This window comes from Podarcis vaucheri (assembly GCF_965113315.1).
Source record: "Podarcis vaucheri genome assembly, chromosome: 3".
Classification (NCBI taxonomy): domain Eukaryota; kingdom Metazoa; phylum Chordata; class Lepidosauria; order Squamata; family Lacertidae; genus Podarcis; species Podarcis vaucheri.
The window spans coordinates 50,508,616-50,529,034 of record NC_138761.1 but is presented as its reverse complement, the minus strand read 5'-3'; the positions used below and the strand labels follow the sequence as shown (position 1 = coordinate 50,529,034).

The 20,419-nt window shown below is 42.5% G+C and overlaps 1 protein-coding gene across 4 annotated transcripts in view; it reads right to left on the bottom strand.

Moving 5' to 3' along the window:
• The window catches only part of TRIM67 (tripartite motif containing 67), a 43,327-nt gene that overhangs the window by 20,227 nt on the left and 2,681 nt on the right, over window positions 1–20,419 (bottom strand). The window contains exons 2-6 of one of the 4 annotated variants that reach the window (XM_082217089.1): window positions 10,948–11,043; window positions 9,351–9,473; window positions 8,532–8,642; window positions 7,665–7,824; window positions 586–743 (exon numbers count right to left, since the gene is read on the bottom strand). In XM_082217089.1, the coding sequence (XP_082073215.1) occupies window positions 586–743; window positions 7,665–7,824; window positions 8,532–8,642; window positions 9,351–9,473; window positions 10,948–11,043 (648 nt within the window). The remainder of the gene's footprint in view (window positions 1–585; window positions 744–7,664; window positions 7,825–8,531; window positions 8,643–9,350; window positions 9,474–10,947; window positions 11,044–20,419) is intronic. The other 3 variants (XM_082217091.1, XM_082217090.1, XM_082217092.1) reach the window with 3 other exon arrangements.

The following is a 20,419-nucleotide window of genomic DNA, read 5'->3' as shown; positions in this document are numbered from 1 at the left end:
CACAAGAACTCTACTGGCCCAAAAATGGAAAACACAAGATTTACCAACCATTGAGGAGTGGCAGGTGAAGATGACAGATTTTGTGGAACTTGCCAAATTGACAGGGAAAATCCGGGCCCAAGAGGACCAGAGATACTATAACAACTGGAGTAAATTCATTGAATATTTAAAGGAGAACCATAAAAGCTTAAAGACACTAGCAGGACTGGAATAATGCCTTCAATGTAATAGTAGGGATATGAGAATAATATATGCAATAAGATTGTGATACATATACCAGCTACGGGGAGGGAGGGAAGTCAAGGCTCGGTGGAGTCAAAGGGATTATATTGTGATAATAAGAATTGTTGGGAAAAGATCATATGAAGAAAATAATAAAAAAATATTTTGGGGGAAAAATTGTCCTTTTAATATATGATGTGGATGTGACCTTATTCTTCTGTCATGGGGAAGGGAATGGTCCTCTTCAGGGACAGGTTAAGACTGGATTGAAAAGATTTTCAATTTGATACTAAACGCCAGTAGGCAATACAAGCAGTTGTTTAAGGATGCCAAACATAAATCAACGAGGAACGAAGGTCTCACTCGGAATTGGCCACCGTCTCCATCATCGAGTTCCAAGATGTAACCCTCCACTGGGTTATGGCTAAAAGGTGGCATCCTCCAGGCGAGGGTCACACTGTTGTTTCGAGTACAGCACTTCTCCAGCTGCAGGAGTGGGACTGGCGGCACTGAAACAGAAACTAAGCACCGATTAGTGCAACTCTGCCCTCACCCGTGTGACAAGCAGCAAAATCCACACACATCGCAACTGGCATTGCAGTTGCAGCTCTCTTGGCACTTAACACTCAGGGGAACATTTCTGGAGCAACAATCCCAAGGATTGCAGTTTTATGACCAATTAACACTGCCTTGTGTTTGTTTGTTTTTAACCATAAGGAATATCCATATCTGGGAAAGCAGTGAACAGTGAATCTTTGTCAAAGTCACCATCTGATTACTTCACTGAACATCCAGTTTGTTCAAGATCCCACCTCTCAACTCATCTCTTGGCTTTCTTTTCTTTTCTTTTCTTTTTTTTTCTTTTCTTTTCTTTTCTTATTTGGAAGCAGAATGGTTATCCATAGCCTGAACACAGAATAATGCAATTGGGCATTGGTGTGCATTCGGCACTCACTATTCACCTAGGGGACGCGGGTGGCGCTGTGGGTTAAACCACAGAGCCTAGGACTTGCCGATCAGAAGGTCGGCAGTTCAAATCCCCACAACGGGGTGAGCTCCCATTGCTCGGTCCCTGCTCCTGCCAACCTAGCATTTCGAAAGCACATCAAAGTGCAAGGAGATAAATAGGTACCGCTCCGGCAGGAAGGTAAACACCGTTTCCGTACGCTGCTCTGGTTTGGCAGAAGCAGCTTAGTCGTGCTGGCCACATGATCCGGAAGCTGTACGCCGGCTCCCTCGGCCAATAAAGTGAGATGAGTGCCACAACCCCAGAGTCGGCCACGAATGGACCTAATGGTCAGGGGTCCCTTTACCTTTATTCACCTAGAACCTGCATCTCTATAATTGAACCATACGTTCTTCTAATAAAGACTAATGTTCTTGTGTTATTAACTTTTATTTTACTTCTGCTCATAACTGTTGCAGCACTTTATCTCTGAAACCCTTGCTTTTACTGATTGGCTGAAGGGAAAATGTCACCTTGGTTGATATTAACTAGGCTGGCATTTCAATTGGTATAAATCAGATTTGTGTAACCCACAGGCCACATATGCCCTCTAACTTCCCACATGGTGATATAGTGGAGCATTCTTTCTGCCCCAAGGTAAAAGGTGCTGCGTCAAATGTGTATCATATGTCTATTGACAAAATTCTCACTGCAAAAGAGTTTAGGGATTTAATGTAAATACCTGTAGGTGACATTCCAGTTAAGCTTGCCATCTACAGTGGACTCAGCTATACAGCTGCAAATAAAACGTTTTAAGTGTGTTTTAAGTGCAATATACAATGTGACACTAGATGGCGTGGTGAGCCTTATGGAAAATTCAATGTATTTTTTAAAAAACCCTTTTTCAAAAAAAGCATTTTCAGAGTGGTTTTGATATGTGTCTAGATTCCACCAGACAGGATTTCTATTCCTGCAAGAATTCTGTGGCTGAAATTTTGTAGTTTAACCTTTGAAGCAGAGCCAGCAGAGCACAATGCATGAGGCAACACATGGGCAGGAAAGCATCTGGTGACATAAGAGTAGAGCCAATGAGTGGAGAGCAATGTTTGGAATAGGGTGTGGCCAGCACAGAAATCCGCACCAGGTGGAGTGCCATCAAAACTCAGCCAGGATGGAGACATGTTAGAAGTGATGCATTTGAGGATTTTGTAATACAGCAGAGGGAATCTGTGTGACAGATGGCTGTTTGGACACCAATACAAAACTATTACTAGAAAGCTAAGTATGGGTACAGACATTAAGAGTCCCAATTATAGAAGCTGAAGGAAGTGCTGAAATTCAAATGGTCTGAAAAGGATAGATATGGAATGTACTTCAAACACCAGCAGTGATAGCTCCTAGAGCTGGAATAAACAGTAATATGTATACACCTTTGGACCACACCAGCAAGGCCGAGGGGGTGTGTGTGTCTACATTGGCTCCCAGTACATTTCCGGGCACAATTCAAAGTGTTGGTGCTGACCTTTAAAGCCCTAAACGGCCTCGGTCCAGTATACCTGAAGGAGCGTCTCCACCCCCATCGTTCAGCACTGAGGTCCAGCGCCGAGGGCCTTCTGGCAGTTCCCTCACTGCGAGAAGCGAAATTACAGGGAACCAGGCAGAGCGCCTTCTCGGTCATGGGGCCTGCCCTATGGAACACCCTCCCATCAGATGTCAAAGAAATAAACAACTATCTGACTTTTAGAAGACATCTGAAGGCAGCCCTGTTTAGGGAAGCTTTTAATATTTGATTAATTATTGTATTTTGATTTTTTGCAGGAAGCCGGTCAGAGTGGCTGGGGAAACCCAGCCAGATGGGCGGGGTATAAATAAATACTGGTAAATTATTATTATTATTGTTATTGTTATTGTTATTGTTGTCTGGGCAGCCCAGGACCTCCATATACACTACCCAGGCTTGCATCCAAGGGAAGCTCACTTCAGTGCTGTTACACAGTGGTTTGACTTCATCCACGGAGCTGTACTCCATCGTCTCACGAGGAAGATGGATGACAACAACAGTATGTAGGTTCTGTTTGAAGAGCAGTCCCAGAACATAAGACTTAATAAGGACAGGCAGAACTATGCTGGCTCCCCTGGCCATGTGACAAGGTATAAGTCAGCTGGTGGGGCACATAATGCTGTCTAGACATTGGGGTAAAAAAATTCAGCCTGCAAGCTCTTTAGCAGAGATGCTGCCTCGAGAGGTGCATGAAGTTCTGGGTGGTGTTCAACTAAAGTTTACTCAAGAGTTAGACTCATTGAAATTAATGAACATAGAAGTCAAAGAATCATAGAGGTGGAAGGGATTTCAAGGGTCATCTAGTTCAACCCCTGCAATGCAGGAATCCTACCCACAGCCATCCCTGGGTGGGCTTGAACCACCAGCTTTCTGGTTAACAGCCAGACACACTGAGCCATTGTGCCACCTGATGAACATGACCACATTACAGCCATTAATGTCAGTTGGTTTACTCTGAGTAATTTTTTTTACTATCACCCAAGGTTTGGAAGCCTAGCCAGTAAGAGTCCCAGTTTTGAAATCTTTGGTGCCTTACAGCTAGTAAAATAGCTACTGTGAATATCTACAGTATCAATAGGTTCTGAATATCTACAGTAGCTGTTTTAAGAATTATGTTACTAATAGGTAATAATTCAAGATTTCTCTAACATAACATTATTAATTAATCTGTTCCTAGAGCAATGCTAAAGAAGCTCTTCTTTTCTGTATTATTGATGAAATTATACTTTTGGAGAGGAAGAGTTATTTCACCAATGGCAAGAAATGCACACACATTTTAATACAGTCTGATCCACATTTTCCTTCTCCTTAGTAGAAAACATAGCATAGCTAAGGGCAGACATTCATCTCTCAGTAAGGTTGAATAAGGACAGAAGCTTGTTAAAAGCATTTCATGACTTCATTCTGTCATTTATAATAATCCACCATTTAAATATATATTATTCATTTAAGCTTAAAGTTGTCCTAGTACAACATAGACATCCCTGGACAGCCTAACTACTAGAAAACCATCACAGAACATCTGCACCCATTCCTGTCCCCTGGTTTCTTCATTCTAACTTCCCAGACAACTCACATTCCACCCAAGCTTTTTGTACAAATTGCACGTACAAAATTGCAACTGCCTTGCCATAGAAACCCAACTCACTGCACCCATGATTACCACTCTCGCCAAGAGAGAGTGATGAGAAGAGGCAGGCATCTAAGACATCTTTAGCCAACTCCCTATGGAGCCTTTTGGATACTTGGTGTGTCCTTTTCAGAAAGCATCCACTAAACTCAGGAACTGCACATATGGGTTTTTTTAAAAAAGGAAAACAGGCCATGCAGACAATAGCTTATGAATCCAAGAGCTGGAAGTGGCAAATTTAACATCTCTGCTGCTTTGGCCCTTAGAGGTAGCCAGCTTCAGACTGAGAAGGCAGCAGCACTGGGAGAGAGATGGACACACATCCTAACATAATATGGGGCAAATTGGATATAGATGGTTTGTCACTGAAGAAAGGAAGCACAGCATCCCTCTTTATGCCTAAACATACTAGAAGACACCTGTTATAATGGAAATATTACAGTCCAAATTCTTGCCCTGGCAAATAAGGTAAAGGTAAAGGGACCCCTGACCATTAGGTCCAGTCATGGCTGACTCTGGGGTTGCGGTGCTCATCTTGCTTTACTGGCCGAGGGAGCCGGCGTACAGCTTCCGGGTCATGTGGGCACGGAAATGCTGTTTACCTTCCCGCCGGAGCGGTACCTATTTATCTACTTGCACTTTGACGTGCTTTCAAACTGCTAGGTTGGCAGGAGCAGGGACCGAACAACGGGAGCTCACCCCGTTGCGGGGATTCGAACCACCGACCTTCTGATTGGCAAGCCCTAGGCTCTGTGGTTTAACCCACAGCGCCACCCGCGTCCCTTAGTTCACTGGCAAATAGAAGCTATCAAATAATAATAAAATACATCCAAATTGAGACCAGGTTCTTTTGCAATTATACAATCTAAGAGAGACTTCACCTTAAATTCTCCTCATCTGCATATTCTTTTCTGGGTTTTTAAATTTTTGATGTTGCAATTTGCTAATGTTCTTTCAGTGGCTTCATTAATATAACCCATTTAGTTTAGGAAACAATACCCTTTTGGGGAGCATATTTTTGCCTTTAACTACTTTCCTAAATTCAAGCATTTTTCTGTTGTTCCTCAAGGATTTAGCTGTCAAATTAACTGACCTAATTGCTTTAGATTGAGCCTTTAGAGTTCAGAATTAAGCCAACTGAAATCAAATGAGCTTTGGATGAACAAGGATAAAAATGTACCAATGATTCTTGTAAAGATGAACAGTGCTGGTAACATCATTTACCTATGAACCATGCAATTCCTTCCAGCAGAAATCTCCTAGCAGTCTTCTGTGGTGCATCAAAGGAAATTGACCCATTGTTGTCTTTCATTTGATTTCATTTTTGTTTGTCCCTCTTTGTTCCTGTGCTGATCTTTGGGCACTTGCAATATGCACATTCCCATAAAAAGCAGCTCAAAAGAATCATCAGGCTGGAGCAGCCACTCATGAGTAGCTTTCATCCTAAGTAGGGGCTCTAGCATGCTCTTCCAAGCAGCAGAATTGCAAGAGCAATCTTTCTGTGCAATGCCTGTTCAGAATGCCAAAAGGGACACTGAAGAGAAGCTGGTAGGTTTTGCTGAGGCATTCACTCTCTTTGGACAAAATACAAATGGAGTATCATATAACTGAGGGGGATAAATTACAGAAAGGTGCAGGCTGCACCAGCGGATCGAATGTCCTCCTGGGACATAGCCTCCAAGGGCCACAGTCCTTAGGGTTCTGAATTCACACCTTCATTGTTTTAGCATATGCTGGCTCAAATGGGATAAATCAGGGACAAGTTAATGCAATAGAATTTACCTATCAAATGATACACCAGCTCAAAGAGCTGTTATTATTTGTTTATTTCATAAAATTGGTACACCACTTGATTATAAAGAAAATTGTTGTCACATTACCCTAAGGTCTCAGTGCGGGTTACAACATTGCCTATACAGCTACAATGTGTCTATGTGTCTTTGACAAAGGATAAGTTTCACCTGTGCCTCTGGAAACTGCTTAATATGCCCTATGCTCATAATAAACGAGGCTGTGAGTTCACAAGGTTTCTCCCTTTCATATAGACTATCCTCAGAGCATTCATCATTTGCCATGTCCACATGACGCTCTCCTCTTTCTCAAAATTTTACGCTACAGCAGAAAGGAAATTTGAAATTAACGATTTCTACATCTGAATTTTGAATTCAACATTTGAATGCGTTATTGTTCACATATTCTCTCTGTGTGTATATATAAATTGCTAGGCACAAAAAGCAAATGCAGTAATCCATAGGCTATCAACTACTGTCAGAATTTATAAACATAGGAAGCTGCTTAAGGAAGACTTTTGGTCCATCTAGCTCACTTTTGTCTAAACTGACTGGGTTTCAGACTGGGGACATGCCCAGTTCTATCTGGAGGTTCCAGGCACTGAATTTGGGACCTGATGCTGAATCACTGAATTGCAGCATTTCCCCTGTTGTCAAATATTAAACCTTAACAGTTTTCAGACATCAAATCCTGTTGGATGACAGCTGCCAATTAAGGTAAAAAACCACAACACTATTTCACATCAGACAATACTATTGCATACTGAATACAATTTCATATCAGCTATCAATACAAATACTTATACCGGCACATGATAACTGACCAAACTGTCAAATGGTAATGATCACTGCATATCATGCAGCGAATGCGCAGAAATGCTTTACGATTCCATGTGAGCTGTGAAATTCTGAACTCGAATACTAAAGCAAAATGGCAAATATTGAAATCAGATATTATTAGATGTAAAACGCAGGCATCAAATATCAAAATGTACAAACAGAGCATACTGGAGAATATTTAGCACCCAAATCCACGCAGAAGAATTTTGGGGAACAAATTAATGTCAACTCTAGATGAATATGGTTCTTTCACACATTTTAAGAATAATGCAGCCTATGAATGAGGGCAAGCATGATTGTATGGGTAATTGAAATTACTTCTACTGTTGATCTGCAATGCTCCAAAATGGGGCAAGGCTAATTTTTTTTAATAAAGTTACAGTTATGTCGGTAAACGTCTTCACTTAAGAAAAGAACAGATGGCCCAGTCTGAAGCTTTTCATATCCTCAGATGTCTAACATTATCTATTACTACTGTCTGAGCTTGTTAGGGTCACAGGAAGAGGAAAGGGTTTTCTCATCACACAAATGCTTGGTTACATCTGGATAAGAAATTCCCATCTTTGAGGCCCATCGGAGGTGCCTCACTGTCACCCGCTGCTTTTTGAAATCCTGGTGTAAAAGAGAGAAAGAGAGAGAGAAAGAAAGAAAGAAAAGCAATCTACAAAAGCTCACCCCTACATTTCATCTGAATGAAGTCCAGCTGATGAATTGACTGCAACAATGGCTCGCTATCCAGAGTGAGATCAAATTCAGCAGATACTTTGGGTTCCAGAGCTCCTTTGACCCACTGCTCCTGAGACACTTGAACACGTTTGATTAAAGCATCTGAAATCTGAAAGGGAAACATTTAAGTCCCAAGCTATAGAATAATCATTTAAAATTGATCGTGACTCAAGCAAATTGTGGGTACAGGTGCTCTATATAGGACACTCTAGGGCTGGCCCAGAATTGTGTCCTCAGCTTTTGTTGTAGCCACCAAGTCTTGAACAGCGCAAGGCAATTCTTTTTGCCTGTGTACTCTGGATGGAACAATCCATTATAAGAAAAACATGGGAGAGATTAAACTGATGCAAATGGACCAGTCTCAGAGGAGTCCACTTATCCCTGGCTTCTGCCATTGAAACGGATGGAGTATCCCATGTTTGAATGCACAAGACCTGTGCATGCATCAGAGGGCACTTTCAGATTCTCACTATCTTTGAGTGGAATCAGTCACATATTGAAAAATCCCAATTGCACAATTCCAGTTGATTGGGAGGTCTTGTGCAGCAAACCTGCTTCTGCAAATTATAGAATTTTTGTGATAAGGAAAGTGGTTGGGGAAGATGCATTGGAAAGTTTGGACTAACGCTTGATGCAACATTGTCTAACCTCTCTCTGAACAAATTAGGGTAAGTGCTCACTAAATTTTCAGCATCTTCTAACCTGCTTCCAAACAAATCAGGAAGAATGCTTAATGAGCGAGCACACGTGGGGCTTCAGAAGTACAATACTTCATTATTATTTTCTCATTAATCACAACATTAAGAGGCAACTTACCTGTAAAAACCCAGAAGGGTCATTTTCTTTGATTACTTCAAGACAATATTCCATAAGCCCTGTAGACTGGCGCAGTTTCAGAGTACAGTGGTTTATCTGGTCCCAAACAACCTGGGGAGGGGGAAATTCCATGTATAGTAGATAATCCTCTGGGCTTTCACTGAATTAAATAACTTATTTCGGAAGCAACAGCAGGAAAGCAAAGGCTCTTGCAGCCATATGGACACCACCTCATCTGCATCAGTGCCACTTAGTTGTCATTACTTAGCCCTAGTTCTTTATAAGAATTTCATCATAATTTTAATGGTGCTAAATAATTTGGATAATTCATACTTAAGACAATCCATTAAAGAAATTAAAAATAAAATACATGTAAAAAATGGAAGTTCTATGCTCAGAGACAATATGCCTCTGATTACCATAGACTGGAAACAAAGAGGGGGTGGCTATCTCTAGCATGCCCTAGTTGTAAGGTTTAAAGGGGCATTGACCAGCCACCATTGGATACGGATAGGCCAATATATCTTTTCTTTAAGCCTGGTTGCAGTAGCAGTGGGGAATGGCCAGGGCGCATTTTCAGGGAAGAATCAGCAAGCACAGTAAGGGGTGAAGACACTGGTTTCCACCACTGCCACCAACCTTCTCCTACAATGTCCTGCATGTCCTTGACTTGACATAAATGTGGTTTTAGAGTTCATTTGCCATGATAACAAATGGCCCTCATTCTAATGGGGCTTGATCTTGGGGCAGTACCCAGCAGATGGTATCTCAAATAAGCCTACACATTTATGGTTGTTGTCAAATGAAAATTTCACTCACCTTTAACTTGTGTTCACGCTCTTTGGTAACTTTTGTGAGCAGTTTTGCCTTCTGGCGAGTCAAAGCGTCAACCAAGGCATCACACTGAGCCACCAGACAGGCTTCATAGTCCAAGCCATTTTCCTTGAAGACAAAAAAAGCCCCACATTTCCTTCTACAACCAAAAGCCTGTTTTACTCAAAGCATTGCCAGTGTTCCATCTTCCAGGGGATTTTTTTTTTATATATAATGAGGATTTGGCAGCATGCTGTTTGTGTGATTCATTACAAGTCGTGACATTAATAACAGCTTGTTGTAAAAGTTCTGTGAGGATGCTATCAAGATAGTTAAGCTGGAACATTGAAAAAGTCTAAATCTTTAGCATATTTAATTTTTTGCAGTTCTGGGAAATGTTACTATAAAAAGGTTCAGCATCATGGGGAGGATATGCACAACTCCCATTCATTTCAATGGGACTTGCTTTCATAGAGAGTTTGTGGTGGACTGTCTGCACCGTCCCCAAATTTGTTTTCAAAGGTGTCATTGCAATCTGAAATTCATTTGTAGCTGCACAGTGTACAAGCGGAAAATAATTCAATTTTGGAACAAAACAGCTGACAATAAATGTATTGTTTCAGTATATGGGCATGTGTATTGCTGTAAAGTCATGGTGAAAGAAACACGTAGCTTCAATTCTACTGAGCCTGACTGAAGTCTTAGGGACTTATGCCTGGGTAAGTATGCACAGCATTCCAGCTTTGTAAAATCAAAATAATAGTTTCTTCTCCAGAGCTCTTCATTAGGTTAAATGGTAAACATAACAATTGGGTATGTGTTGGGTATTGTGTGTCTGTGTGAACAGGATTTTAAATTTTTCATTTGGCTGATGTTATTGGATTGACATTTTACAAAGTTGACCAAATAAGCAAATTCAAAAAAGCAAAGTGGGGCAGAATTGGAACCAAAGAAACTTTTATAAACCAAACCAACACCCAGATTCTACACACAGTTACCTGGAAGCAAATGCCCATTGGTTTCAAAAGTGTTTACTTCTAAATAAGTGTGCATAGGAGTGCGCCCTAAAATAATGCAGTTTTCTTTCTTTATTATTTTTGCAAAAAATGCCTATACCTCCAACATTAATTTAAAAGATATATATGGCAATGAACAGCATAAAATCCACAATAAAATTACATTCATAACCAAGCATAAAATGCATCAATAATCAGTAGATCAGATTAATAGATACATAGATATAGTTGGATCACCATTCAAGAACTGCCTGGGTAAACACATGAGTATTAAGCAGGTACCTAAATGCCAATACTGTAGGTGCTGTAGGATTGTCAGTACTGATGTTCACTGGAAGCTTGAATTGATTATCATTATAATCTGTTTAAATGGTGATCACTATAATTTGTTCTATCAATGTATTTGGGACACAACCTAGCACAGAGTTAGGTGTTGTGCTGGATCACGACATATAGCGTCTGTTTCAAGTTAGCCATATAGTCCTATTAAAATAAAACAAAAACTACAAAACATGCTTAATATCTGCCTGTTTAGTTACTACAGTTCAATATAAAATCCAAAACAGCTAGAATTCTGTAATTATTACCTGTATCTGCTGTAGTATATTTTTCAGCTGAACCAGAAATTCCTTTGCTTCCTTTGCTTTATCTGAAATGCCATTTAAAGCCTGAGACAGTTGTGCCTGTAAGGGGGGAAAAGGCCAGTGACGCCAAGTATAAAATAGATAATCTCTATTCTTTACAAGTTATGCCTAAAATTGTTACTATACATCTCAACATTTTAGTGCTTGCTATCATTGGGTTTTTATTTATAGGAGAGAGAAAATGAACCCCTTAAAGTAGTGAGCAAGTTATGTGTCTAATCAAGACAGATTGCCTTTATGAACTCTTTTCACTCTTTTCAACTCCTTTCATTATGAACTCTTTTGGTCCTCTAGTCACTCTAAAGGGCTCTCTTTACATGCTTAGGCTGTGATCCTGTGCACAAGTACCTGGGAAGCAGCTCTGCTTTACACAGTAGGACTTACTTCCAACTGCACAAAAATGTGTGTTCAGAGTCACTCTTAACAGAATTTTGCAAACTGTTGTTTTTCCTTTCAGGATACATATGGGATTATTAACTTTCAGGATAACATATGGGATTATTAACCTGTACTGACTTGTTTTCTCATGAGAAAAGCATTAATCTAGACTCAGTAGTGGAGTGGGGTGGCACTGCTGAGCCACCCTTCTGACACCGGTGTCACTGCTGCTTATCTAGATGTGGCTGGGGCAGGGCAGGGTGATGGCGAGGTTGGGACTGCAAAAGTCCCCCTGGCAAAACAGCTGATATCGATCCAGCATGCCTGATGGTGCACCTGCATGACCCAAACTTCACTGCTGCCCTGCCCTAGTTCCTTCCCTCCTCTCCAAACCCACCCCTTTACTCACCATAGTCACCACTCCCCTCCTTAAAGGTAAAGGTAAAGGGACCCCTGACCATTATGTCCAGTCGTGGATGACTCTGGAGTTGTGGCGCTCATCTCGCTTTATTGACCGAGGGAGCCGGTGTACAGCTTCCGGGTCATGTGGCCAGCATGACTAAGCCACTTCTGGCGAACCAGAGCAGCACACGGAAATGCCGTTTACCTTCCCGCCAGAGCGGTACCTATTTATCTACTTGCACTTTGATGTGCTTTCAAACTGCTAGGTTGGCAGGAGCAGGGACTGAGCAATGGAAGCTCACCCCGTTGCGGGGATTCGAACCGCCAACCTTCTGATCGGCAAGTCCTAGGCTCTGTGGTTTAACCCGCAGCGCCACCCGCATCCCATCTCTTACTCCTCTCCTTACCCATCTCTAAAGACATCACTCCCACTCCCTGTATGCCTTGCCAAAGCTAAGCCTCCCTTTACAACTCGCCAAAGCGATTCCATCTCTAGACCTCGCCAAACTTTCCACTTGTTGACCGGGGCCACTTGCTTGCATCCATCTCCGGGGGGCGGGGACAGTTAACAACAGCAACAACACATGCAAACATCAAATCAATTCAAATCCAGGAGAGATACAAACTTAGAATAAAGATTTTAAAAAGCATGTTGCAAGAGGAAAAGCTTTGGAAGGCTACAAAAATGCAATGGAGATGACATCCGCCTGACGCACAGGTAGTTCCAAAGGGTAGATGCCTCCACAATAAAGGCTATCCAAACCCGTGTAAACTATCATGCAGCCCACAAGTTCCTTCACAATAATGGAAAGAAGCTAAATTGCCCCATGTTGTAAACGCCATTGACTAAAGCCATTAAGAATTCCTGACTCTGGCTATTTTCCCAAGATTTTTCTTAACCACTTGTCCCAGAATCTGTCAATAGCATAGCATACAAGGATAGGTTCCTTATTGATTTTACAAATAAGCATTAATCCTACTATTCCTTCTCAGATAAAAGTTCATTGTTTATTCTGTATGTAATAGCAGCAGCAGATTAATATCGATCTTCCCTCACCTGATCTGGTTGCCGACTGAAGCTTACAAATTGCTGAGAATGGGAAGTTTCAGGACTTTGGAGGCCCACATTCTAAAACAGAGAGATTAATTCCTAAGCCCATGGAGGGCTGGTTCACAGATGGAAATGGGTAGCCCCATCCAAATGCAATTCCCCCCATAAGAGCTGCTTTGGATCAGCCCAGCCTCCAACTAGTCCAACATTCTGCTTCCAACAGAAGCTTCTAGGATTATTAAACTCACAAGCAAGGCATGAAGACGTGACATCCCATTGTCTGTCCAGAGCAAATCCTGCCAATAACCAGTGACTACTTAGTTCTATGACCCACACAATTCCTCCCCCCAGTTCTGTGCACATGCACTTCCCCTTGACCTGATACTCCTGGACTGAATTCTGGGGAAATCTACCCCTCCATTAACACTATTCCATGGATGAATGCGATTTACTGGGTTAAGTTGTGGGTATGCAGCCAATGATGCAGCATTAGAAGTTCGCCAGTTGCCAGGCACATTTTGCTCCTGGCTATCAGTCACCTGTGACAAAGTGAAGATGCCTGGGCGCCAGGAAGGCGCCTGATGTCTCCACCATCCGGAGGTGCATGCCTGGGGATCCTGGGATCTTGCCTGTTTTCACACACTAGCAACACATCCTGTAGAATTCTATCTGTTATATTTTATCTGCACAATCAGAATGAATTCCAGGAACTGAAAAGTTGTATTGATATAACTTTTGAGCCATCTGGCCCCAAAATTGGCAACTAGGTATTCCGTGTTGGTGACGGTAACCCTGGTTTAAGGGGACATTTGGTGTCTAGCTTATATATCTAAGGTTCTAACACTGCTTACTTCTCTCAAACTACTACTCTCAAGAGCTCAAAAAGCATTGAGTATTTGCACTTTTATTTGACTTTTATTAGACCAACTTCATTTTTGCTGGACCAGCTTCTTAACTTTTAATTAGATGCTGCCTTCTTGTTGTATAGTGGTACCTCGGGTTAAGTACTTAATTTGTTCTGGAGGTCCATTCTTAACCTGGAACTGTTCTTAACCTGAGGCACCACTTTAGCTAATGGGGCCTCCCACTGCCACTGCACCGCCGCCATGTGATTTCTGTTCTCATCCTGAAGCAAAGTTCTTAACCTGAGGTACTACTTCGGGGTTAGAGGAGTCTGTAACCTGAAGCATCTGTAACCTGAAGTGTCTGTAACCTGAGGTACCACTGTATATACATATGTATGTGGGAAAACTGCACACACCCAGATGTGTTTGCTATTGTTTGGTATTTTCTGCCTTACAATATATCCCCATCCTCATCCATTTTTCTAGGGAGAGCACTCCTTATTTCATGAGAGGAGGGGGGAAAGTCCTAGTTTCACCAGGTCTTAAAAGGAACATGAACAAATGCATTTGTTCTCTACCAAACTGCACAAGTGACTGGAACAAAGAAAGCTGCCTTCCACTGTCTGCCCATCTAGTTCATTAATGTATGCTGCACCGACCTGGAGATGCCAATAAACTTGAAACAACCAGCACAAAACCCCAAGGTGGAATTCAACATTGTGTTATTGCAACCATTCAATCGGTGCAAGTATTTCTGCTTGCCCAACTAAACCATCTCCTCTTCCCCTTCCCCTGTGCAATGTACTGGGGGTTATCTCGACCTTCCCATAACCAATTGGGGGGCACAAGGAAGCAGGTGGGAGAAGAGGGCAAAAAGCCCCAGTTGCCCTGGCAGGACTCCTTGCTTTGGCTCCTGCTAGTGCAACTGCTTAGTTGAATCTGGTCCCTATTATCAAAACCAGCACAATAAAATACAGTGGTACCTTGGGTTACATACGCTTCGGGTTACATACGCTTCAGGTTACAGACTCCGCTAACCCAGAAATAGTACCTCAGGTTAAGAACTTTGCTTCAGGATGAGAACAGAAATCACGTGGCGGCGGCATAGCAGCAGCGGGAGGCCCCATTAGCTAAAGTGGTACCTCAGGTTAATAATAGCTTCAGGTTAAGAATGGACCTCCAGAACGAATTAAGTACTTAACTCGAGGTACTACTGTACTATATACAATACAGAACTAAAACAACCATCAAACCAACTCATCAAAACTGCTAACCAAAACACAGGAACTTAAAATCAAATCTTAAAAGGCTTGGATGAACAGACAAGTCTTAATCTGGCACCAAAAAGGCAGCGGTGTTGGTGTCTTGGCCAGCTGCAACATGGTACACACAATAACAAAAGAAGCATTGGGGAGGCGTCACCAACAACTTAAATTACACCTTGCGTAACAATTGATAAGAACAGTATTTTCAAAGGTGTGGGATGAAATGCTTTATTGATTGATGCACCATTTCAAATAATGACTCAACTTAATTATAAAACTATGAGCACAAAGACAGTGTAACTTGTAACTTGTAGGTACAGTGTTTTTATTTCTCTTTGCATCAGGTTTCCCTTATTGCTGTTTCATCCTTTTTGTTGTAAATACTGGAAAGAAAATAAGCACACAATTAACTAATTTTTGTGATAATAGTGATTATCTTGTGCTCCTATAAGTGTTAATTATCCTAGTGCAATATCCTTGGCAGGATGTAAATGTGACGTCAGGGAGCCAACATCCTCACTGACTCTTCTCTTCCAAGCGAATAGCATGTTAAAGCCACATATTCAAAACTGGCTGCAGCAGGATATTTGCATGCTGCAATTCTCTGTAATTTACAGCCTCCTGAGCCCCATAATAGTGGCTAAATCATAAATCAAAGTGCCATGGGCTGAATTGGACTGCACATTTCATCAGGTTTTATGAGTTCCTGCATGGATAAGGCTGTGGGAGGAGGTAGAGAGCGTTCACCCATCATGAGCATATGCTACTTGCAACTATTTTGCAAACTGATTCCTCCTCCTGCCCATATGTCTAGGAAGCCAGCCTTTTTGTCATGCTTAAATCATCTTTTGAATAATCTGGGGAGCCATTTAGCAAGCAGATCTAGTGCAATGTCTCCACATGGTGCAGTTCAAAATAGCTCCAGTTTACCTATGAAGATTTAAATAGTAGGTGGGCAGTCTAAACGACCAAGAGAAATTATTTTGACTGTTCCAATTTATTGAACAAATACCTTGCCCCACAGGCACCCTGGCTATGTAGCCTCCCATCCACTTTTGCACACTGTAGTCTGAATAATGTAGACTATGCAGTTAAGAGTTTTGGGATTCTGACCAGGAAGACCAAGTCAGAGAAGATCAGGGGTTCTTTAACTATGGCATGGGAACCCCCAGTGCTTCCTGGTGATCCCCAAGATCATACTAAAAATAACAGAGCCAAATGTTGAAAGGGCCAGATAAGTCCTTCAGTTTCTGAAGAGGAATAGTTCCAGTCTTATAATATAAACTGAAAAGCAGCTGCCTCTGCTTCTTCAGCAGTGCAAGTGGTTGCTGTAAAGAGGTCAACCAACTGGGTAGAAAAAATAGTCAATGGGTGTTGTTGAGTACTGAGCTACATGAGCCAGAAATCTTCACTCACTACTGAAGTTCCTACTTCATTTATTTAAGAAATTGATTCAAACATTTGGGAAGGTCATATGCCACAATCCTCAGGGGACTGAATCACCTCAGAATATATGAAGCAGATGTATTTTTGAATGCAACTAAATAAAAATTTCCCTGCCCAATGTTACCACATGATAGAAAAGAATAGAATAGCAGCATTCGAGCCATCCCACAGGAACATAACTGTCACAGTTCCCTGGGAGCTCTGATGTATAAATGTATAATGTATGCATTATTTAATAACAGAAAGCGCTTCACCCAAGTGCAATGTGAATAATCAATAAATACTTTGTAGGCCTTTATTTTCAGCAAGGATGAATGGACATAACTGGCTTTCAGCTCAATCTCAAGAGCTTCATGTTCTACTCCTTTGGCAATCTTTACAGAACTTTAGTTTATGGTTGCCATCAATTTTGATTTTAATTAATTTTTATAATGTTTTTAGAATGTTGCACTATTTTAGTGTTGTTAGCCGCCCTGAGCCCGGCTTTGGCTGGGGAGGACGGGATATAAATAAAATTTATTATTATTATTATTACTCAAAAGTAAAGAAAATACAACTGTATTTAATAGAAATAATACAAATGCCATGCTCTATGAGATCTATGTCCTGTGATATCAAAACTGAAATGAATTGGTTTAAACCCTAAAATTTTATTGAATAGCTAATAGTTGAATGTGTAGTAAATAGTAAATAAAAATAACGAAGCAGAAGGGAATACTTGATTACGCTTATTCACTTACCTAGGATTCTTTATTCCCATAATTTAAGAGCCAAGAAAATAACATTTTATCCTGCAACTTTAATACAGCTTGGTTTTTCAACAGACTTGTAGAATGGAAATGAAATCCAAAGTAGTGATGTGTCAATAAAAATTGCATTAACTTTTTTTATTAAAAAAAAATGTTGCCGGAAACCTACAAGGAAATTTTCCATATTCTCCTCCCACACTCTGAATGAACACCTATTGCTTTTCTTAGCAAACATCCCCCAAAAACCAAATTACAATGAATACATTCCCACTATAACACTTAGTTGTTTCAGGATGGTCACTCTGAACTATTCTGCTGCTGCAAAGTGGTTTATAAAGCTGTTAGTAGAAGTTTCCCGAGGGTGGAAAGCACAGGCAAGTTGCACAGCAGATTAGTAAGAGGGGTCTAGTCAGGTATATCTAATATAATGTTATTTGTCTCTCACCAAGGTGGCCTTGAGGAAGTCACTATCCATTAGCCCCATCATAGGGAGGTACTGGACTCCCATTCTCTTCAACCAGGCCTTTGGCTGATTAGATCTGATACCCTTTTAAATGTGTTGTGGGAGCGGGTGGGAAGGGGACAAGGCCTATTGGTTTGTTCTTGTTCTTGTTTTTATTATGTATTTTGTGGGGTTTTGATTTTTTTTCTTGTTGTGAGTGATCCCAAAAAAGATGAAGGGTGGTATACAAATTTAACCAGGGCTATTGACTGTTTGGCTCCGAAGCGCCCTCTCCGATTGCATGGAGCCCGGACAGCCCCGTGGTTTTCCACGGATCTGAGGGCAATGAAACAATCGTTGAGACGGCTAGAGCGCCGGTGGCGGATAACTCATTCCGAATCTGACCGGACACAGGTTAGAGCTCAACGTCGAGCCTACCAAGTGGCGATAGCGACGGCGAAGAAGAATTTCTTCACCGCCTCTATTGCATCTGCAGAAAACAGCAGCAGGAGACTTTTTCAGGTGGTTCACAATTTAGCGGAACCACCTGCAACATCGGGGCCCAGTACGGGCCACATGTTCTCCTGCAATGATTTCGCAAAGTTCTTTGCAGATAAAATCGCTCAGATTCGGGAAGAAGTAGACTCCACCGTGGGAGCAGGGCCGGGGCGGGAGAGTGCAAGAGTTCTGTCTAGTCAAGTTGAGTGGGATCAATTCCAATCTGTTACCTCCGAGGATGTGGACAGGCTGCTTGGACGAGTGAAACCAACCACCTGTCTCCTGGATCCTTGCCCATCCTGGCTTATAAAAGCTAGCTGGGAAGGACTGGGCGATGGGCTTCGTGGGGTGGTGAATGCTTCCCTCCGTGAGGGAGCCTTCCCAGACCCGCTGAAAGAGGCGGTTATTAAACCGCTTCTTAAAAAACCATCTTTAGATGCGGCCACGATGGCCAACTATCGCCCAGTCTCAAATCTTCCATTCTTGGGCAAGGTGATTGAGCGAGCGGTTGCCGAACAACTCCAGGCACGCCTGGAAGAAGCGGACCATTTGGATCCCTTCCAGTCGGGATTCAGGCCTCATCATGGGACTGAAACTGCCTTGGTCGCACTGGTTGATGATCTCCGGCGGGCTAGGGACAAAGGTGAGAGCTGTTTCCTAGTTCTGCTGGATCTCTCAGCGGCGTTCGATACCATCGACCATAGCATCCTTCTGGACCGTCTTGGGGGGCTGGGAGCTGGGGGCACTGTTATACAGTGGTTCCGCTCCTTCCTCCTAGGCCGTGTTCAGAAAGTGGTGGTGGGGGATGAGTGTTCAGACCCCTGGGCTCTCACTTGTGGGGTGCCTCAGGGTTCTGTCCTCTCCCCCATGCTTTTCAACATCTACATGCGGCCGCTGGGAGAGATCATCAGGAGGTTTGGGCTGGGTGTTCATCAGTATGCGGATGATACCCAGCTCTACCTCTCTTTTAAATCAGAACCAGTGAAGGCGGTGAAGGTCCTGTGTGAGTGTCTGGAGGCGGTTGGAGGATGGATGGCGGCTAACAGATTGAGGTTGAATCCTGACAAGACAGAAGTACTGTTTTTGGGGGACAGGAGGCGGGCAGGTGTGGAGGATTCCCTGGTCCTGAATGGGGTAACTGTGCCCCTGAAGGACCAGGTGCGCAGCCTGGGAGTCATTTTGGACTCACAGCTGTCCATGGAGGCACAGGTCAAATCTGTGTCCAGGGCAGCTGTTTACCAGCTCCATCTGGTACGTAGGCTGAGACCCTATCTGCCTGCGGACTGTCTCGCCAGAGTGGTGCATGCTCTGGTTATCTCCCGCTTGGACTACTGCAATGCACTCTACGTGGGGCTACCTTTGAAGGTGACTCGGAAACTACAACTAATCCAGAATGCGGCAGCTAGACTGGTGACTGGGAGCGGCCGCCGAGACCATATAACACCGGTCTTGAAAGACCTGCATTGGCTCCCAGTACGTTTCCGAGCACAATTCAAAGTGTTGGTGCTGACCTTTAAAGCCCTAAACGGCCTCGGTCCAGTATACCTGAAGGAGCGTCTCCACCCCCATCAGTCTGCCCGGACGCTGAGGTCCAGCGCCGAGGGCCTTCTGGCGGTTCCCTCACTGCGAGAAGCAAAGCTACAGGGAACCAGGCAGAGGGCCTTCTCGGTAGTGGCGCCCGCCCTGTGGAACACCCTTCCAGCAGATGTCAAGGCGATAAACAACTATCTGACATTCAGGAGACATCTTAAGGCAGCCCTGTTCAGGGAAGTTTTTAACGTGTGATATTTTATTGTATTTTTGGTTTTTATGGAAGCAGCCCAGAGTGGCTGGGGAGGCCCAGCCAGATGGGCGGGGTATAAATAATAAATTATTATTATTATTATTATTATTATTATTATTATTATTATTATTATTATAAATATAATAAACAATAATAACCATCCATGGCTTTTTGCTATGCTGACCAGAGCTGATGGGAGTCCAACAACATCTGGACATCTACAAGTTTCCTACCTTTCTTTGCCCATTGTTCTTCATCTTTAGAATGGGAGAAAGGGTTGTTAGAATGGCAAATACAATGGAGATAGTACAGAACTGTACCACTTTAAATATTTTTGTACTGTAATGCTTGGGGAAGAACCTTGGAGGAAATCTTGGGATGCACTCAAAGTTCACTTCATCCCTCGATACACTTTAAGAACTGGTTCATACAGCTATTAGGACCATTATACAGAACAGGATCAAATTTCTAAAAGAAGAAGTAGCAGAGCTCAATTCAGCCTGGATTCAAAACATGTTGTGCTGCAGTGACCCTGCTCCCTAGGGTTGGGTTTACT